Source organism: Salvelinus fontinalis, chromosome 10 (assembly GCF_029448725.1).
Source record: "Salvelinus fontinalis isolate EN_2023a chromosome 10, ASM2944872v1, whole genome shotgun sequence".
Lineage (NCBI taxonomy): Eukaryota > Metazoa > Chordata > Actinopteri > Salmoniformes > Salmonidae > Salvelinus > Salvelinus fontinalis.
Genome location: NC_074674.1, coordinates 49,744,742 through 49,761,975, shown reverse-complemented (window position 1 = coordinate 49,761,975; position 17,234 = coordinate 49,744,742). Strand labels below are relative to the sequence as shown.

The 17,234-nt window shown below is 49.7% G+C and overlaps 1 protein-coding gene across 2 annotated transcripts in view; it reads right to left on the bottom strand.

Annotated features, from left to right (window-relative positions):
* LOC129864247 (dixin-like) overlaps positions 1–11,007 on the bottom strand; it is a 180,362-nt gene extending 169,355 nt beyond the window's left edge. For both annotated transcript variants that reach the window (XM_055936955.1, XM_055936954.1), the window contains exon 1: positions 10,694–11,007. In XM_055936955.1, the coding sequence (XP_055792930.1) occupies positions 10,694–10,756 (63 nt within the window). In that variant the 5' untranslated portion in view covers positions 10,757–11,007. The remainder of the gene's footprint in view (positions 1–10,693) is intronic.
* Positions 11,008–17,234: the final 6,227 nt, after the last annotated feature.

Sequence of the window (17,234 nt, the reverse complement as noted above, 5' to 3'; positions counted from 1 at the left end):
TCTCCTCCCTGCTGTCTCTCTCTCCTCCCTGCTGTCTCTCTCTCCTCCCTGCTGTCTCTCTCTCCTCCCTGCTGTCTCTCTCTCCTCCCTGCTGTCTCTCTCTCCTCCCTGCTACAGCTAGTGACTGTGTGACTAGCACCAGCTGTCTCTCTCTCCTCCCTGCTGTCTCTCTCTCCTCCCTGCTGTCTCTCTCTCCTCCCTGCTGTCTCTCTCTCCTCCCTGCTGTCTCTCTCTCCTCCCTGCTACAGCGACCACCACAGAACATCAACAGTGTGAATCGCGCTGTCCGTGTTGCTGAATCTTCCAAATCATTAGACACTTCTGACTGAAAAGTTCTGTTACCAAAATACTTCATTTGTTTAGGAAAAACATTCCCTATTGCCTCAACCCTTGCTCTCTTTAAGCACTGCATGCACTTGACCAATAGGGCCTGACCTACAGCATCTCATAATCACGTTAATAAATTGGTTATAACAAACTCTGAACATGTGAAAATGGATGCAATGTGACAAATAAACTCGAAACGGGGAATGTTTGGTTTCTCGGGAGGTAAAGGGGAAGTCAGATGTGTGGAATAAATGTGACTAGTTGTGGAAAACATGAAGGTAAAGAGCTGCGTCCATATTGTTGCCAAACAGGTGCTGTTAGATTATACTTTTTCTGACCGTTTGGAACAATGTAAACAGTAAATAAATTATACACGTACCAGAGTCGGGTGTAAGTAAAAACAATTTGGGGGGGGGGGAGGCTTTATTACAGCAAAGACTAAAAACAATTTGGGGGGGAGGCTTTATTACAGCAAAGACTAAAAACAATTTGGGGGGGGGCTTTATTACAGCTGTAACGGTAATCCTCCTCCTCTTCATCAGAAGAGGAGGAGTAGTGATCGAACCAAGGCGCAGCGTAGTGAAATGACATGATTTATTGAACACGACGGAAAAACAAACTAAACTTGCATAAACAAACAAAACAAATAAACGATGCAGACAGACCTGAACGACGAACTTACATATAACGTGAAGAACGCAATGAACAGGAACAGACTACATAAAACGAACAAACCGCAAACAGTCCCGTATGGTGCAAACATATACACTGACACAGGAGACCATCACCCACAACGAACACTGTGAAAACACCTACCTAAATATGACTCTTAATTAGAGGACCGCCAAACACCTGCCTCTAATTAAGAGCCATACCAGGCAACCCAATAAACCAACACAGAAACAGAAAACATAGAATGCCCACCCAAACTCACGTCCTGACCAACTAACACACATAACAAACTAACAGAAATAGGTCAGGAACGTGACAACAGCAAAGACTAAAAACAATTTTGGGGGGGGGGGGGGGCTTTATTACAGCAAAGACTAAAAAAAATTTGGGGGGGGGGGGGCTTTATTACAGCAAAGACTAAAAACAATTTTGGGGGGGGGCTTTATTACAGCAAAGACTAAAAACAATTTTTTTTGGGGGGGGGGCTTTATTACAGCAAAGACTAAAAACAATTTGGGGGGGGGCTTTATTACAGCAAAGACTAAAAACAATTTGGGGGGGGGCTTTATTACAGCAAAGACTAAAAACAATTTGGGGGGGGGCTTTATTACAGCAAAGACTAAAAACAATTTGGGGGGGGGAGCTTTATTACAGCAAAGACTAAAAACTATTTGGGGGGGGGCTTTATTACAGCAAAGACTAAAAACAATTTGGGGGGGGGGCTTTATTACAGCAAAGACTAAAAACAATTTGGGGGGGGCTTTATTACAGCAAAGACTAAAAACAATTTGGGGGGGGGGCTTTATTACAGCAAAGACTAAAAACAATTTGGGGGGGGGGGGCTTTATTACAGCAAAGACTAAAAACAATTTGGGGGGGGGGGCTTTATTACAGCAAAGACTAAAAACAGTTGCCGACATGGACCGGTTTATTTAGTCTATTATTTATGTGAATTGTTCAAGGTTTGCTTTGTTATTTTATTTAAAAACTAAAATGCTTGATTGCATTTCAAATTATGAATAACTTGTATGTGTCACGTTCTGACCATAGTTCTTTTGTATTTTCTTTGTTTTGGTGTTGGTCAGGGCGTGAGTTGGGTGGGTATTATCTATGTTTTGTGTTTCTATGTGGGGTTTCTCGTTTGGCCTGATATGGTTCTCAATCAGAGGCAGGTGTTAGTCATTGTCTCTGATTGGGAACCATATTTAGGTAGCCTGTGTTCTATTGTGTTTTGTGGGTGGTTGTCTTCAGTCTTTGTGTGTCTGCACCAGATAGAACTGTTTCGGTTTTCACTTTTGTTGTTTTGTATTTTGAAGTGTTCTGTTTTTTTGATTTTTATTAAATTAAGATGAACACGAACCACGCTGCTCTTTGGTTCTCTCCTTCCACCGACGAAAGCCTTTACAATATGGTGTGTGATGAGACTGTCTCCCGGGTGACGCAGTGGTCTAGGGCACTGCATCGCAGTGCTAGCTGCGCCACCAGAGTCTCTGGGTTCACGCCCAGGCTCTGTCGCAGCCGGCCGCAACCGGGGTCCGTGGGGCGACGCACAATTGGCATAGCGTCGTCCGGGTTAGGGGTTAGGGAGGGATTGGCCGGTAGGGATATCCTTGTCTCAGTATGTAAAAAATGTAATAAAATGTATGCACTCTACTGTAAGTCGCTAGACTACTAATGATAATGACCTGGTGGTTATACAAGGCTGCTATACAGAGCCTACTAATGATAATGACCTGGTGGTTATACAAGGCTACTATACAGAGTCTACTAATGATAATGACCTGGTGGTTATACAAGGCTACTATACAGAGTCTACTAATGATAATGACCTGGTGGTTCTATACTAAGTCTACTAATGATAATGACCTGGTGGTTCTATACTAAGTCTACTAATGATAATGACCTGGTGGTTCTATACTAAGTCTACTAATGATAATGACCTGGTGGTTATACAAGGCTGCTATACAGAGGCTACTAATGATAATGACCTGGTGGTTATTCAAGGCTACTAATGATAATGACCTGGTGGTTATACAAGGCTGCTATACAGAGGCTACTAATGATAATGACCTGGTGGTTATACAAGGCTACTAATGATAATGACATGGTGGTTCTATACTAAGTCTACTAATGATAATGACCTGGTGGTTCTATACTAAGTCTACTAATGATAATGACCTGGTGGTTATACAGGCTACTATACAGAGACTACTAATGATAATGACCTGGTGGTTATACAAGGATACTATACAGAGTCTACTAATGAAATGACCTGGTGGTTCTATACTAAGTCTACTAATGATAATGACCTGGTGGTTATACAGGCTACTATACAGAGACTACTAATGATAATGACCTGGTGGTTATACAGGCTACTATACAGAGTCTACTAATGATAATGACCTGGTGGTTATACAAGGCTGCTATACAGAGTCTACTAATGATAATGACCTGGTGGTTCTATACTAAGTCTACTAATGATAATGACCTGGTGGTTATACAGGCTGCTATACAGAGACTACTAATGATAATGACCTGGTGGTTATACAAGGATACTATACAGAGACTACTATTATTGTAACACTAACAATCTGAAGGAACAGTGTAAACAACACTAAATAAATTATAAATAATACCAGAGAAGCTCTAACAAAACCAAAAGTAAAGCCTTTATTACAGCAAAGACTAAAAACAGCCATATTTGTGAACTTGTTTATCCAACATGTTGTGTGAGTCTTGGTGCTCAGGGAATCAGTAGGCTGTTAAACAAACACTCAAACAGGCAACAGAAGAAGGATCTGTCTTATTTCTGTAGAAGAATATGGATGCTTTATAAAGCCAGGCACATTTAACAGTTAGGCTATTGATTATAGACCTAATTAAGTTATGGTTTCCTCTTTACTCACTTTTCTTTGACAATTTAAGGGCTGTTTTCTCGTCTCCTAACTCCACTGCTGCCTCCTCCCTCCTGCCTCCGCCCTGCTGCCTCCTCCCTGCTGCCTCCGCCCTGCTGCCTCCGCCCTCCTGCCTCCGCCCTGCTGCCTCCTCCCTGCTGCCTCCGCCCTCCTGCCTCCGCCCTGCTGCCTCCGCCCTCCTGCCTCCGCCCGGCTGCCACCGCCCTCCGCCCTGCTGCCTCCGCCCTGCTGCCTCCGCCCTGCTGCCTCCGCCCTCCTGCCTCCGCCCTGCTGCCTCCGCCCTGCTGCTTCCGCCTTGCTGCCTCCGCCCTGCTGCCTCCGCCCTGCTGCCTCCGCCCTCCGCCCTGCTGCCTCCGCCCTGCTGCCTCCGCCCTCCGCCCTCCTGCCTCCGCCCTGCTGCCTCCGCCCTCCGCCCTGCTGCCTCCGCCCTCCGCCCTCGCCCTGCTGCCTCCGCCCTCCTGCCTCCGCCCTAATGCCTCCGCCCTCCGCCCTGCTGCCTCCGCCCTGCTGCCTCCGCCCTCCTGCCTCCGCCCTCCGCCCTCCTGCCTCCGCCCTGCTGCCTCCGCCCTGCTGCCTCCGCCCTCCTCCCTCCGCCCTCCTGCCTCCTCCCTCCTGCCTCCTCCCTCCTGCCTCCGCCCTGCTGCCTCCGCCCTCCTGCCTCCGCCCTCCTGCCTCCTCCCTGCCTGCCTCCTCCCTCCTGCCTCCTCCCTGCTGCCTCCTCCCTCCTGCCTCCTCCCTGCTGCCTCCTCCCTCCTGCCTCCTCCCTGCTGCCTCCGCCCTGCTGCCTCCTGCCTCCGCCCTGCTGCCTCCGCCCTCCTGCCTCCTCCCTGCTGCCTCCTCCCTCCTGCCTCCTCCCTGCTGCCTCCTCCCTCCTGCCTCCTCCCTGCTGCCTCCTCCCTCCTGCCTCCTCCCTGCTGCCTCCGCCCTCCTGCCTCCGCCCTGCTGCCTCCGCCCTCCTGCCTCCGCCCTTCTGCCTCCGCCCTGCTGCCTCCGCCCTCGCCCTGCTGCCTCCGCCCTGCTGCCTCCGCCCTGCTGCCTCCGCCCTCCGCCCTGCTGCCTCCGCCCTGCTGCCTCCGCCCTGCTGCCTCCGCCCTCGCCCTGCTGCCTCCGCCCTCCTGCCTCCGCCCTGCTGCCTCCGCCCTCCGCCCTGCTGCCTCCGCCCTGCTGCCTCCGCCCTCCTGCCTCCGCCCTCCGCCCTCCTGCCTCCGCCCTGCTGCCTCCGCCCTGCTGCCTCCGCCCTCCTCCCTCCGCCCTCCTGCCTCCTCCCTCCTGCCTCCTCCCTCCTGCCTCCGCCCTGCTGCCTCCGCCCTCCTGCCTCCTCCCTGCTGCCTCCTCCCTCCTGCCTCCTCCCTGCTGCCTCCTCCCTCCTGCCTCCTCCCTGCTGCCTCCTCCCTCCTGCCTCCTCCCTCCTCCCTCCTCCCTGCTGCCTCCGCCCTCCTGCCTCTGCCCTGCTGCCTCCTGCCTCCGCCCTGCTGCCTCCGCCCTCCTCCCTCCGCCCTCCTTCCTCCGCCCTGCCTGCCTCCGCCCTGCTGCCTCCTCCCTCCTGCCTCCTCCCTGCCTGCCTCCGCCCTGCCTGCCTCCCTCCCTCCTGCCTCCCTCCCTGCCTGCCTCCTCCCTGCCTGCCTCCCTCCTGCTGCCTCCTCCCTCCTGCCTCCTCCCTCCTGCCTCCTCCCTGCTGCCTCCGCCCTGCCTGCCTCTGCCCTGCCTGCCTCCTGCCTCCGCCCTCCTGCCTCCGCCCTGCTGCCTCCGCCCTGCTGCTCCGCCTTGCTGCCTCCGCCCTGCCTGCCTCCCTCCTGCTGCCTCCGCCCTCCGCCCTGCTGCCTCCGCCCTGCTGCCTCCGCCCTCCGCCCTCCTGCCTCCGCCCTGCTGCCTCCGCCCTCCCCCTGCTGCCTCCGCCCTCGCCCTGCTGCCTCCGCCCTGCTGCCTCCGCCCTCCGCCCTGCTGCCTCCGCCCTCCGCCCTCCGCCCTCCGCCCTCGCCCTGCCTGCCTCCGCCCTCCTGCCTCCGCCCTCTGCCTCCGCCCTCCGCCCTGCCTGCCTCCGCCCTGCTGCCTCCGCCCTCCTGCCTCCGCCCTCCGCCCTCCTGCCTCCGCCCTGCTGCCTCCGCCCTGCTGCCTCCGCCCTCCTCCCTCCGCCCTCCTGCCTCCTGCCTCCTCCCTCCTGCCTCCGCCCTGCTGCCTCCGCCCTCCTGCCTCCGCCCTCCTGCCTCCTCCCTGCCTGCCTCCTCCCTCCTGCCTCCCTCCCTGCCTGCCTCCCTCCCTCCTGCCTCCCTCCCTGCCTGCCTCCTCCCTCCTGCCTCCTCCCTGCTGCCTCCGCCCTGCTGCCTCCTGCCTCCGCCCTGCTGCCTCCGCCCTCCTGCCTCCTCCCTGCTGCCTCCTCCCTCCTGCCTCCTCCCTGCTGCCTCCTCCCTCCTGCCTCCTCCCTGCTGCCTCCTCCCTCCTGCCTCCTCCCTGCTGCCTCCGCCCTCCTGCCTCCGCCCTGCTGCCTCCGCCCTCCTGCCTCCGCCCTTCTGCCTCCGCCCTGCTGCCTCCGCCCTCGCCCTGCTGCCTCCGCCCTGCTGCCTCCGCCCTGCTGCCTCCGCCCTCCGCCCTGCTGCCTCCGCCCTCCGCCCTGCTGCCTCCGCCCTCGCCCTGCTGCCTCCGCCCTCCTGCCTCCGCCCTGCTGCCTCCGCCCTCCGCCCTGCTGCCTCCGCCCTGCTGCCTCCGCCCTCCTGCCTCCGCCCTCCGCCCTCCTGCCTCCGCCCTGCTGCCTCCGCCCTGCTGCCTCCGCCCTCCTCCCTCCGCCCTCCTGCCTCCTCCCTCCTGCCTCCTCCCTCCTGCCTCCGCCCTGCTGCCTCCGCCCTCCTGCCTCCGCCCTCCTGCCTCCTCCCTGCTGCCTCCTCCCTCCTGCCTCCTCCCTGCTGCCTCCTCCCTCCTGCCTCCTCCCTGCTGCCTCCTCCCTCCTGCCTCCTCCCTCCTCCCTCCTCCCTGCTGCCTCCGCCCTCCTGCCTCTGCCCTGCTGCCTCCTGCCTCCGCCCTGCTGCCTCCGCCCTCCTCCCTCCGCCCTCCTTCCTCCGCCCTGCTGCCTCCGCCCTGCTGCCTCCTCCCTCCTGCCTCCTCCCTGCTGCCTCCGCCCTGCTGCCTCCTCCCTCCTGCCTCCTCCCTGCTGCCTCCTCCCTGCTGCCTCCGCCCTGCTGCCTCCTCCCTCCTGCCTCCTCCCTCCTGCCTCCTCCCTGCTGCCTCCGCCCTCCTGCCTCTGCCCTGCTGCCTCCTGCCTCCGCCCTGCTGCCTCCGCCCTCCTCCCTCCGCCCTCCTGCCTCCGCCCTGCTGCCTCCGCCCTCCTGCCTCCGCCCTCCTCCCTGCTGCCTCCGCCCTACTTCCTCAACACTGATGCCTCCTCCCTGCTGCATCCGCCCTCCTGCCTCCGCCCTCCTCCCTCCTGCCTCCTCCCTGCTGCCTCCACCCTCCTGCCTCCTCCCTGCTGCCTCCTCCCTCCGCCCTCCTGCCTCCTCCCTGCTGCCTCTGCCCTGCTGCCTCCGCCCTCCTGCCTCCGCCCTGCTGCCTCCGCCCTCCTGCCTCCGCCCTCCTCCCTGCTGCCTCCGCCCTCCTGCCTCCTCCCTGCTGCCTCCGCCCTACTTCCTCCGCCCTGCTGCCTCCTCCCTGCTGCCTCCGCCCTCCTGCCTCTGCCCTGCTGCCTCCGCCCTGCTGCCTCCGCCCTGCTGGCTCCGCCCTCCTGCCTCCGCCCTCCTCCCTGCTGCCTCCGCCCTGCTGCCTCCTCCCTGCTGCCTCCGCCCTCCTGCCTCCGCCCACCTTCCTCCGCCCTGCTGCCTCCGCCCTCCTGCCTCCGCCCTCCTGCCTCCGCCCTGCTGCCTCCGCCCTCCTGCCTCCGCCCTGCTGCCTCCGCCCTGCTGCCTCCGCCCTCCTGCCTCCGCCCTCCTGCCTCCGCCCTGCTGCCTCCGCCCTCCTGCCTCCGCCCTGCTGTCTCCGCCCTCCTGCCTCCGCCCTCCTGCCTCCGCCCTCCTCCCTGCTGCCTCCGCCCTACTTCCTCCGCCCTGCTGCCTCCTCCCTGCTGCCTCCGCCCTCCTGCCTCCGCCCTGCTGCCTCCGCCCTGCTGCCTCCGCCCTGCTGCCTCCGCCCTGCTGCCTCCGCCCTGCTGGCTCCGCCCTCCTGCCTCCGCCCACCTTCCTCCTCCCTGCTGCCTCCTCCCTCCTGCCTCCGCCCTCCTGCCTCCGCCCTCCTGCCTCCGCCCTGCTGCCTCCGCCCTCCTGCCTCCGCCCTCCTGCCTCAGCCACATTGTTCTCAACACCAATATGCTGGTTAACTTAACTATTATGCACATAGCAACATGGTCTAGGACAGGGGTACTCAAGTCTTAACCTATGAGGTCCAGAGTAGAGGTCGACCGATTATGATTTTTCAACGCCGATACCGATACCGATTATTGGAGGACCAAAAAAAAGCCGCTACCGATTAATCGGACGATTTTTTTTTTTTGGGTTGTAATAATGACAATTACAACAATACTGAATTAACACTTATTTTAACTTAATATAATACATCAATACAATCAATTTAGCCTCAAATAAATAATGAAACATGTTCAATTTGGTTTAAATAATGCAAAAACAAAGTGTTGGAGAAGAAAGTAAAAGTGCAATATGTGCCATGTAAGAAAGCTAACGTTTAAGTTCCTTGCTCAGAACATGAGAACATATGAAAGCTGGTGGTTCCTTTTAACATGAGTCTTCAATATTCCCAGGTAAGAAGTTTTAGGTTGTAGTTATTAGAGGACTATTTCTCTCTATACCATTTGTATTTCATTAACCTTTGACTATTGGATGTTCTTATAGGCACTTTAGAATTGCCAGTGTAACAGTATAGCTTCCATCCCCTCTCCTCGCCGCTACCTGGGCTCGAACCAGGAACACATCGACAACAGCCACCCTCGAAGCAGCGTTACCCATGCAGAGCAAGGGGAATAACTACTCCAAGTCTCAGAGCGAGTGACGTTTGAAATGCTATTAGTGCGCAACCCGCTAACTAGCTAGCCATTTCACATCGGTTACACCAGCCTAATCTCGGGAGTTGATAGGCTTGAAGTCATAAACAGCGCAATGCTTGAAGCACAACGAAGAGCTGCTGGCAAAACGCACGGAAGGGCTGTTTGAATGAATGCTTATGAGCCTGCTGGTGCCTACCATCGCTCAGTCAGACTGCTCTATCAAATCATAGACTTAATTATAACATAATAACACACAGAAATACGAGCCGTAGGTCATTAATATGGTCGAATCCGGAAACTATCATCTCGAAAACAAGACGTTTATTCTTTCAGTGAAATACGGAACCGTTCCGTATTTTATCTAACGGGTGGCATCCATAAGTCTAAATATTCCTGTTACACTGCACAACCTTCAATGTTATGTCATAATTACGTAAAATTCTGGCAAATTAGGCGGCCCAAACTGTTGCATTTACACTTACTCGGCGTGCAATGAACGCAAGAAAAGTGACACAATTTCACCTGGTTAATATTGTCTGCTAACCTGGATTACTTTTAGCTAAATATGCAGGTTTAAAAATATATACTTCTGTGTATTGATTTTAAGAAAGGCATTGATGTTTATGGTTAGGTACACATTGGTGCAACGATACGCACCGCATCGATTATATGCAACGCAGGACACGCTAGATAAACTAGTAATATCATCAACCATGTGTAGTTATAACTAGTGATTATGAATGATTGATTGTTTTTTTATAAGATAAGTTTAATGCTAGCTGGGGGGGGGGGGGGGGTGCAGTGGAACTGGCTTCGAGGTCCAGATTTGAGTTAGAGGGGTCTAGGAAAAGGTACCAATTCAACAGCTCACTGATGTGTTTCAGAACCATGGACAGCGACCACTATCCAGCGCGGGATAAAATAATATCAATGTTGCCCCATTGTTGTTACGTAATATAACGTGTTAAAATAAGAATATACAATTTCAGTAGCACATGTCTTAGACTGATGGACTGTGCCATCCCCACGGCCTCCACAATGGATTAGTCCACTCAGACATTTTTTGTTGTTGATGCTACTGCTTGACTAAAGAAATCTAGGTCGACCAACAGCCTATCAACCAAACAATCAACCAGTTGATTAAATGGGGTCAGCCCTAAGCCTTTAACAAGCAAACGTGGGTTTGCTGTTGATAGATTAAACCAGTGTTATTCAAACTTTATCAGCATGAACCCCATTTCCCCCCAATAATTTCTGGGGACCCAATTTTTTCCTCAATAATTTATTGCACTGACACCCCACCCCAAATCTAACGACAAGATTAAAATCGGTAAATGTAGATTTTTACATCAACATATAACTTTCAATTAATTGCATTTTCATGTCTTATCAAAATGAAAATAAAACAATAAATAAATGTACTCAATAACACTTTCTTTCAAATTGTCTTTCTCAACAACGTTTATATATTGTCCCATAGAATAATATGTAGAGTTAAGTGTTTTTACATGTTGGCGACCCCAGTGCAGTTTTCAGGGTGGCGACACCGACCACTGCTCTAGTCTGGCTCATCATCAGGCTAACTTCAGAACCCTGAACACAGACCCACAACTAAACCTCTACTCATCTACTAAACTAACTAACCAGCTAAACGAACTACCCAACAAGCTAGCTAACTGGTTTGGTAAAGGAGAGTCATTTAGCTAAGAAAGAGCCCAAATAATCTTCCAGTCTGAAACAAGCACACACACAACTCTTCCAGTACGGTGTTGGTAGCTAGCTAGCTAGGTTGTAACGTTACCTCAGTGAAGCCCTCCTGGAGAACATCGTTCAGCAGAAAGCCGTTAGAGAGCGACGCGTTCATCCTTCTGCCCCCGACACAACGCACACACTCGAACCGGGCGACAGGCGGGCCGTTATGTTAAACTACCGCTAGAGAACATACAAAGCAAGTGTACCAGATAAGGTTAAAGTTAGCGGTAGCCCCGTTAGCTAGCTGACATAAACTTACATCTCCCATGGGAAAACGTGAGAACAACATTGGCGGCATTAGCCTCTCGTTTGTAGCATTCTCCTGAAAACGGGATACAGAGAGAACCACTGCGCAGGCGCACGCCTCCGCGTCCCTGTCGCCATGGTTACAGCGGGCGGATCCTGAGAACAGTCTCGGGTTGCAGCCCAAACACAGTCGTTTCCTCCCTCCGTTTCCTCCCTCAGCCCGTCGAAAACGGATGCTGTTTGATTGCATCTTAAGTGGTGGTCCAGAAATCACAAACGTTTCCCCCTCAGCCCTCGATTTAGCGAGTGAAGTACTTTGATATTTTAGGGTTGGGTATGATCCACAATTCAATGCAAACTGTAGTCAAGTGTCAAACTCCGGTGGCATGGAAAGTGTATAACATAATCAACACAGCTGCATTTTTGGCATGTGAGACAAAACACAAAAGACATTATCACATTATGGCCTTGAGGGAATCCCCGTAGCCATTTTTGCAGTTCTTCCAAACACTTAGCCAACAAGGGAAGTTGGAAATGTAAGCCCCTCAGCCCTGGTATGTGATCGAGTGTACAATTATTTTCACTCCAGGGCCTGAAGCGCCCCATAATTCAATTTGCAATGATTGTACATCCGCTAAGAAAGTCAGCCAAAACGTAAAACCAATATCAATATGGAGAAGTCATCATACAAGTGAAAGTAAAAACGAATGTAAATAAGTTAGAAATGTTGCTACTAATGGACATGATGGCAAAAACACGTATTTTAAAAGTAATTATTTTTTTGTTTAGGTAGCTATTGGAAACGTTAGCTAGCGAATACACATTTCCCTGACATCACACTTATACATTTTAATTTACCTGACATTTACCTGACATTGTCGGATGCTAGTATTTGATGTCTGCGGATGCATTGTCTTCTAGCCAAGATATGAAATGCAATCATAATTGACTGTAATACATATAAAGCACAAACAACAGCTACCAGTGGTTCCATGATGACTGAAAACACAATCTTGGGACGAACGAGTGATGCATTTCTGGGCAAGGGACATTTGTGACTCACGACCTGGATTCGGTCTTATGTAGCAAAATTTGAAATTGTGTTTTTTACATTGGATAAAGTAGAGACTCAGAGCTACAAAATGGGATATCATACACTGCATTTTTTAGGAACAATGGGAAAGTAATTCTGCTTTGAAAGTTGATACACTTGTAAACTCACTTTTGATAAAAGGGCCTTTAAATGTTATGGTACCTACTAGAGCAGGTATTCACAGTGGGTTACTACCCCCAGGGGTACACGCAGTGCCGTCGGGAGTATGCCAAATAAAATTGTATATATATATATTATAAAATATATATATATTATAAATTCCAACAATACATTTGGGTGAGGTTTTTTTCTCGCCTGAGTAGCCTCGTTTCACTGCCAAAATAACATTAAACCATCTAGTGTTCAACAAAATAACAACGCAATGTTAAATACAGGTAGCCAGGTCAAATAGTTAACATCCAATCACATTAACCGTTACTCTCTCACGGGAAATAGTTAACATCCAATCACATTAACCGTTACTCTCTCACGGGAAATAGTTAACATCCAATCACATTAACCGTTACTCTCTCACGGGAAATAGTTAACATCCAATCACATTAACCGTTACTCTCTCACGGGAAATAGTTAACATCCAATCACATTAACCGTTACTCTCTCGCGGGAAACCTTCACTCTTGCGCAGACATTTAGGAACGAAACATGACAATTTGAAAAACAAGCCACAGGAGTTTTTTGAGTGAGAATAAAGACGACTTTTGAGTAGTAAGACATGTATAAAAGCAACAGATACCATTAATAAGAAGGGGCTAGAAGCGTCTTATATGGTGAGACACCGAGTGGCTAGGACAGGCAAGCCCTATACTATTGTGGAGGACTTAATTCTTCCTGCTACTGCAGATATGGTTGGGACAATGCTGAGGGAAAAGGCCAATAAACTATACAGACATTGCCTTCATCAAACAACACTGTTTCACGACGCATCACTGACATGCCAGGAGATGTTTTGAAACAATTACTGTTTTGCATAATGAATTCTATGAGTTACAGCTGGATGAGTCAACAGACGTGGCGGGCCTGGCACAGCTCCCGGTATATGCCCGTTATGTTTATGGGGGGGGTCAATTAAGGAAGACATTCTCTTCTGCAAACCACTGGAAACCAGGACAACAGGAGAGGGTATTTTTAAAGTACTGGACAGCTTTGTGACATCAAATGGACTTTGGTGGTCAAGATGTGTTTGTATCTGTACTGATGGCGAAAAAGCCATGACAGGGAGACATAGTGGAGTGGCACGTTGTTTGCAATTGAGAGACGAGCTTAAAGTGTTCTTTACTGACCATAATTTTCACTTGTCTGACCGCTTTGTAACGGTTTTGATTGTGACTGTGTTTGAGACATTTTGAATCTGTTATTTGTTAACTCTGCCATGAACTGAGCAGCAGCAGTCCAGAACCATCACTAGATCAGCACATTCCTCACTCCCCAGATTCACAATTAAAGGGCCAGATGCACAATTAAAGAGGAATTACACCCCAAAATATTCCAGACAAAAACAGAAAATGATATTCAGATGTGATTTAAGCATTGACATCGACCCAGAACATCCAATATCATTGTAACAGCCATGATGAGGTAACAGGAGGGAACCTGTTCTAACAGCCATGATGAGGTAACAGGAGAGAACCTGCTCTAACAGCCATGATGAGGTAATGAACCTGCTCTAACAGCCATGATGAGGTAACAGGAGGGAACCTGTTCTAACAGCCATGATGAGGTAACAGGAGAGAACCTGTTCTAACAGCCATATCATTGTTTCTCTATGTACAATTCATTTTGAGTGAAAATCAAACAAAAAATCAAAAACCAGAAAAATTTCACTGAGAAAACATAATTTGGGAAAATCTAAAACTCATGATTTTGTTGTTTTTAATAGGGCTCCCATAGTTGTTTATTAACAGAAAACATTACCTTGTACACCAAGGACCCAGGGACAGTTGCAGGGAGAAGAGAAGAATGTGCCTGTTTGAAAGCTAAAAATAATAATTGTAGCTGTTTTTTTTTAAGTAGTTCTCTTGCTAGAACATTTTGGAGACCCCTGAATTAGTGCCTTGGTAGACAAAGTCCGGCTATACGCCAGTCAATCTTCCTCCTCGGTTAAACTCAGTAAAGGCAGAGGTTTACTCAAGGACTAGTAACCCCACAGAGATTCTAGTAAAGTTCTAATATGTAATTCGATGAGTAACTTTTCCACAGGTATCAGACAGATCAGATCACAGAGATAAAACACATGACAGGTATCACATCAGAACACAGAGATAAAACACATGAGGGAGGAGGTCAGAGACCTGGCCATGTGGTGCCAGGACAACCTCACCCTCAACGTGATCAAGACAAAGGAGGTGATTGTGGACTACAGGAAAAAGACTACCGAGCACGCCCCCATTCTCATCGACGGGGCTGCAGTGGAGCAGGTTGAGAGCTTCAAGTTCCTTGGTGTCCACATCACTAACATGGTCCAAGCACACCAAGACAGTCGTGAAGAGGTCACGACAAAACCTATTCCCCCTCAGGAGACTAAAAAGATTTGTTATGGGTCCTCAGATCCTCAAAAGGTTCTACAGCTGCACCATCGAGAGCATCCTGACCGGTTGCATCACCGCCGTGAACGGCAACTGCCCGGCCTCCGACCGTAAGGCGCTACAGAGGGTGGTGCGAACGGCCCAATACATCAATGGTGCCAAGCTTCCATCCAGGACCTATACCAGGCGGTGTCAGAGGAAGGCCCTAAACATTTTCAAAGACTCCAGCCACCCTAGTCATAGACTGTTCTCTCTGCTACCGCACAGCAAGCGGTACCGGTGCGCCATGTCTAGGTCCTATAGGGTTCTAAACAGCTTCTACCCCCAAGCCATAAGACTCCTGAACATCTAATCAAATGGCTACCCAGACTGCACCCCCCCCCCCCCCCTCTATTTACACCTCTGCCACACCCTGTTATTGTCATCACTTCCTACCTACATGTACACATTACCTCAACTAACCGGTGCCCCCACACATTGACTCTGTACCGGTACCCCCCTGTGTATAGTCTCACTATTGTTATTTTACTGATGCTCTTTAATTACAATTTTTTTCTTATTATTATCCATATTTTTTTTAAACTGCGTTGTTGGTTGGGGGCTCGTAAGTAATTAACCTTTTGTATTCGGCGCATGTGACTAATACAATTTGATAGGTATCACGAGAACACAGATAAAACACATGACAGGTATCACATCAAATCCAATTTTATTGGTCACATACACATGATTAGCAGATGTTATTGCAGGTGTTATGAAATGCTTGTGCTTCTAGCTCCGACAGGGCAGTAATATCAAACAAGTAATATCTAACAAACTACACAACATATATCCAATACACACAAATCTAAGTGGGAATGAATTAAGACTATATACATATGGACGAGCGATGTCAGAGCGGAACGGACAAAGATACAGTAGAATAGTATAGAACATAGTATATACACATGAGTAATGCAGATATGTCAACATTAAGTGATTAAGATAACGTAGAATAGTATAGAATTAAGAATATACAGTTGAAGTCGGAAGTTTACATACTTAGGTTGGAGTCATTAAAACTCGTTTCTCAACCACTCCACAAATTATTGTTAACAAACTATAGTTTTGGTAAGTCGGTTAGGACCTCTACTTTGTGCATGACACAAGTAATTTTTCCAACAATTGTTTACAGATTATTTCACTTATAGCTCACTGTATCACAATTCCAGTTGGTCAGAAGTTTACATACACTAAGTTGACTGTGCCTTTGAGCAGCTTGGAAAATTCCAGAAAATGATGTCATGGCTTTAGAAGCTTCTGATAGGCTAATTGACATCATTTGAGTCAATTGGAGGTGTACCTGTGGATGTATTTCAAGACCTACCTTCAATCTCAGTGCCTCTTTGCTTGACATCATTGGAAAATCAAAAGAAATCAGCCAAGACCTCAAAAAAAACATTGTAGACCTCCAGTCTGGTTCATCCTTGGGAGCAATTTCCAAACGCCTGAAGGTACCATCATCTGTTAAAACAATAGTACGCAAGTATAAACAACGTGGGACCACGCAGCCGTCATACCGCTCAGGAAGGAGACGCGTTCTGTCTCCTGGAGATTAACTTACTTTGGTGCGAAAAGTGCAAATCAATCCCAGAACAACAGCTTTGGTCCTTGTGAAGATGCTGGAGGAAACAGGTACAAAAATATCTATATCCACAGTAAAATGAGTCCTATATCGACATAACCTGAAAGACCGCTCAGCAAGGAAGAAGCCACTGCTCCAAAACCGCCATAAAAAAGCCAGACTACGGTTTGCAACTGCACATGGGGACAACGATTGTACTTTTTGGAGAAATGTCCTCTGGTCTGATGAAACAAAAATAGAACTGTTTGGCCATAATGACCATCGTTATGTTTGGAGGACAAAGGGGGAGGCTTGCAAGTCGAAGAACACCACCATCCGTATGTGGATATATTGAAGCAACATCTCAAGTCATCAGTCAGGAAGTTAAAGCTTGGTCGCAAATGGGTCTTCCAAATGGACAATGACCCCAAGCATACTTCCAAAGTGGTGGCAAAATGGCTTAAGGACAACAAAGTCAAGGTCAAGGCCATCAGAAAGCTCTGACCTCAATCCTATAGAAATGTTGTGGGCAGAACTTAAAAATTGTGTGCCTACAAACCTGACTCAGTTACACCAGCTCTGTCAGGAGGAATGGGCCAAAATTCACCCAACTTATTGTAGGAAGCTTGTGGAAGGCTACCCGAAACGTTTAACCCAAGTAAAACAATTTAAAGGCAATGCTACCAAATACTAATTGAGTGTATGTAAACTTCTGACCCACTGGGAATGTGATTAAAGGAATAAAAGCTGAAATAAATCTCTATTATTCTGACATTTCACATTCTTAAAATAAAGTGGTGATCCTAACTGACCTAAGACAGGGAATATTTACTAGGATTAAATGTCTTGAATTGTGAAAAACGGAGTTCAAATGTATTTGGCTAAGGTGTATGTAAACTACCGACCTCAACTGTACATATGAGATGAGTAATGCCAGATATGTAAACATTAAGTGACTAAGATACCATAGTATAGAATATATACATATGAGATGAGTAATGCCAGATATGTAAACATTATTAAAGTTACTAGTGTTCCATTCCTTAAAGTGGCCAGTGATTCCTAGTCTATGCCTATAGTCAGCAGCCTCTAATGTGCTAGTGAT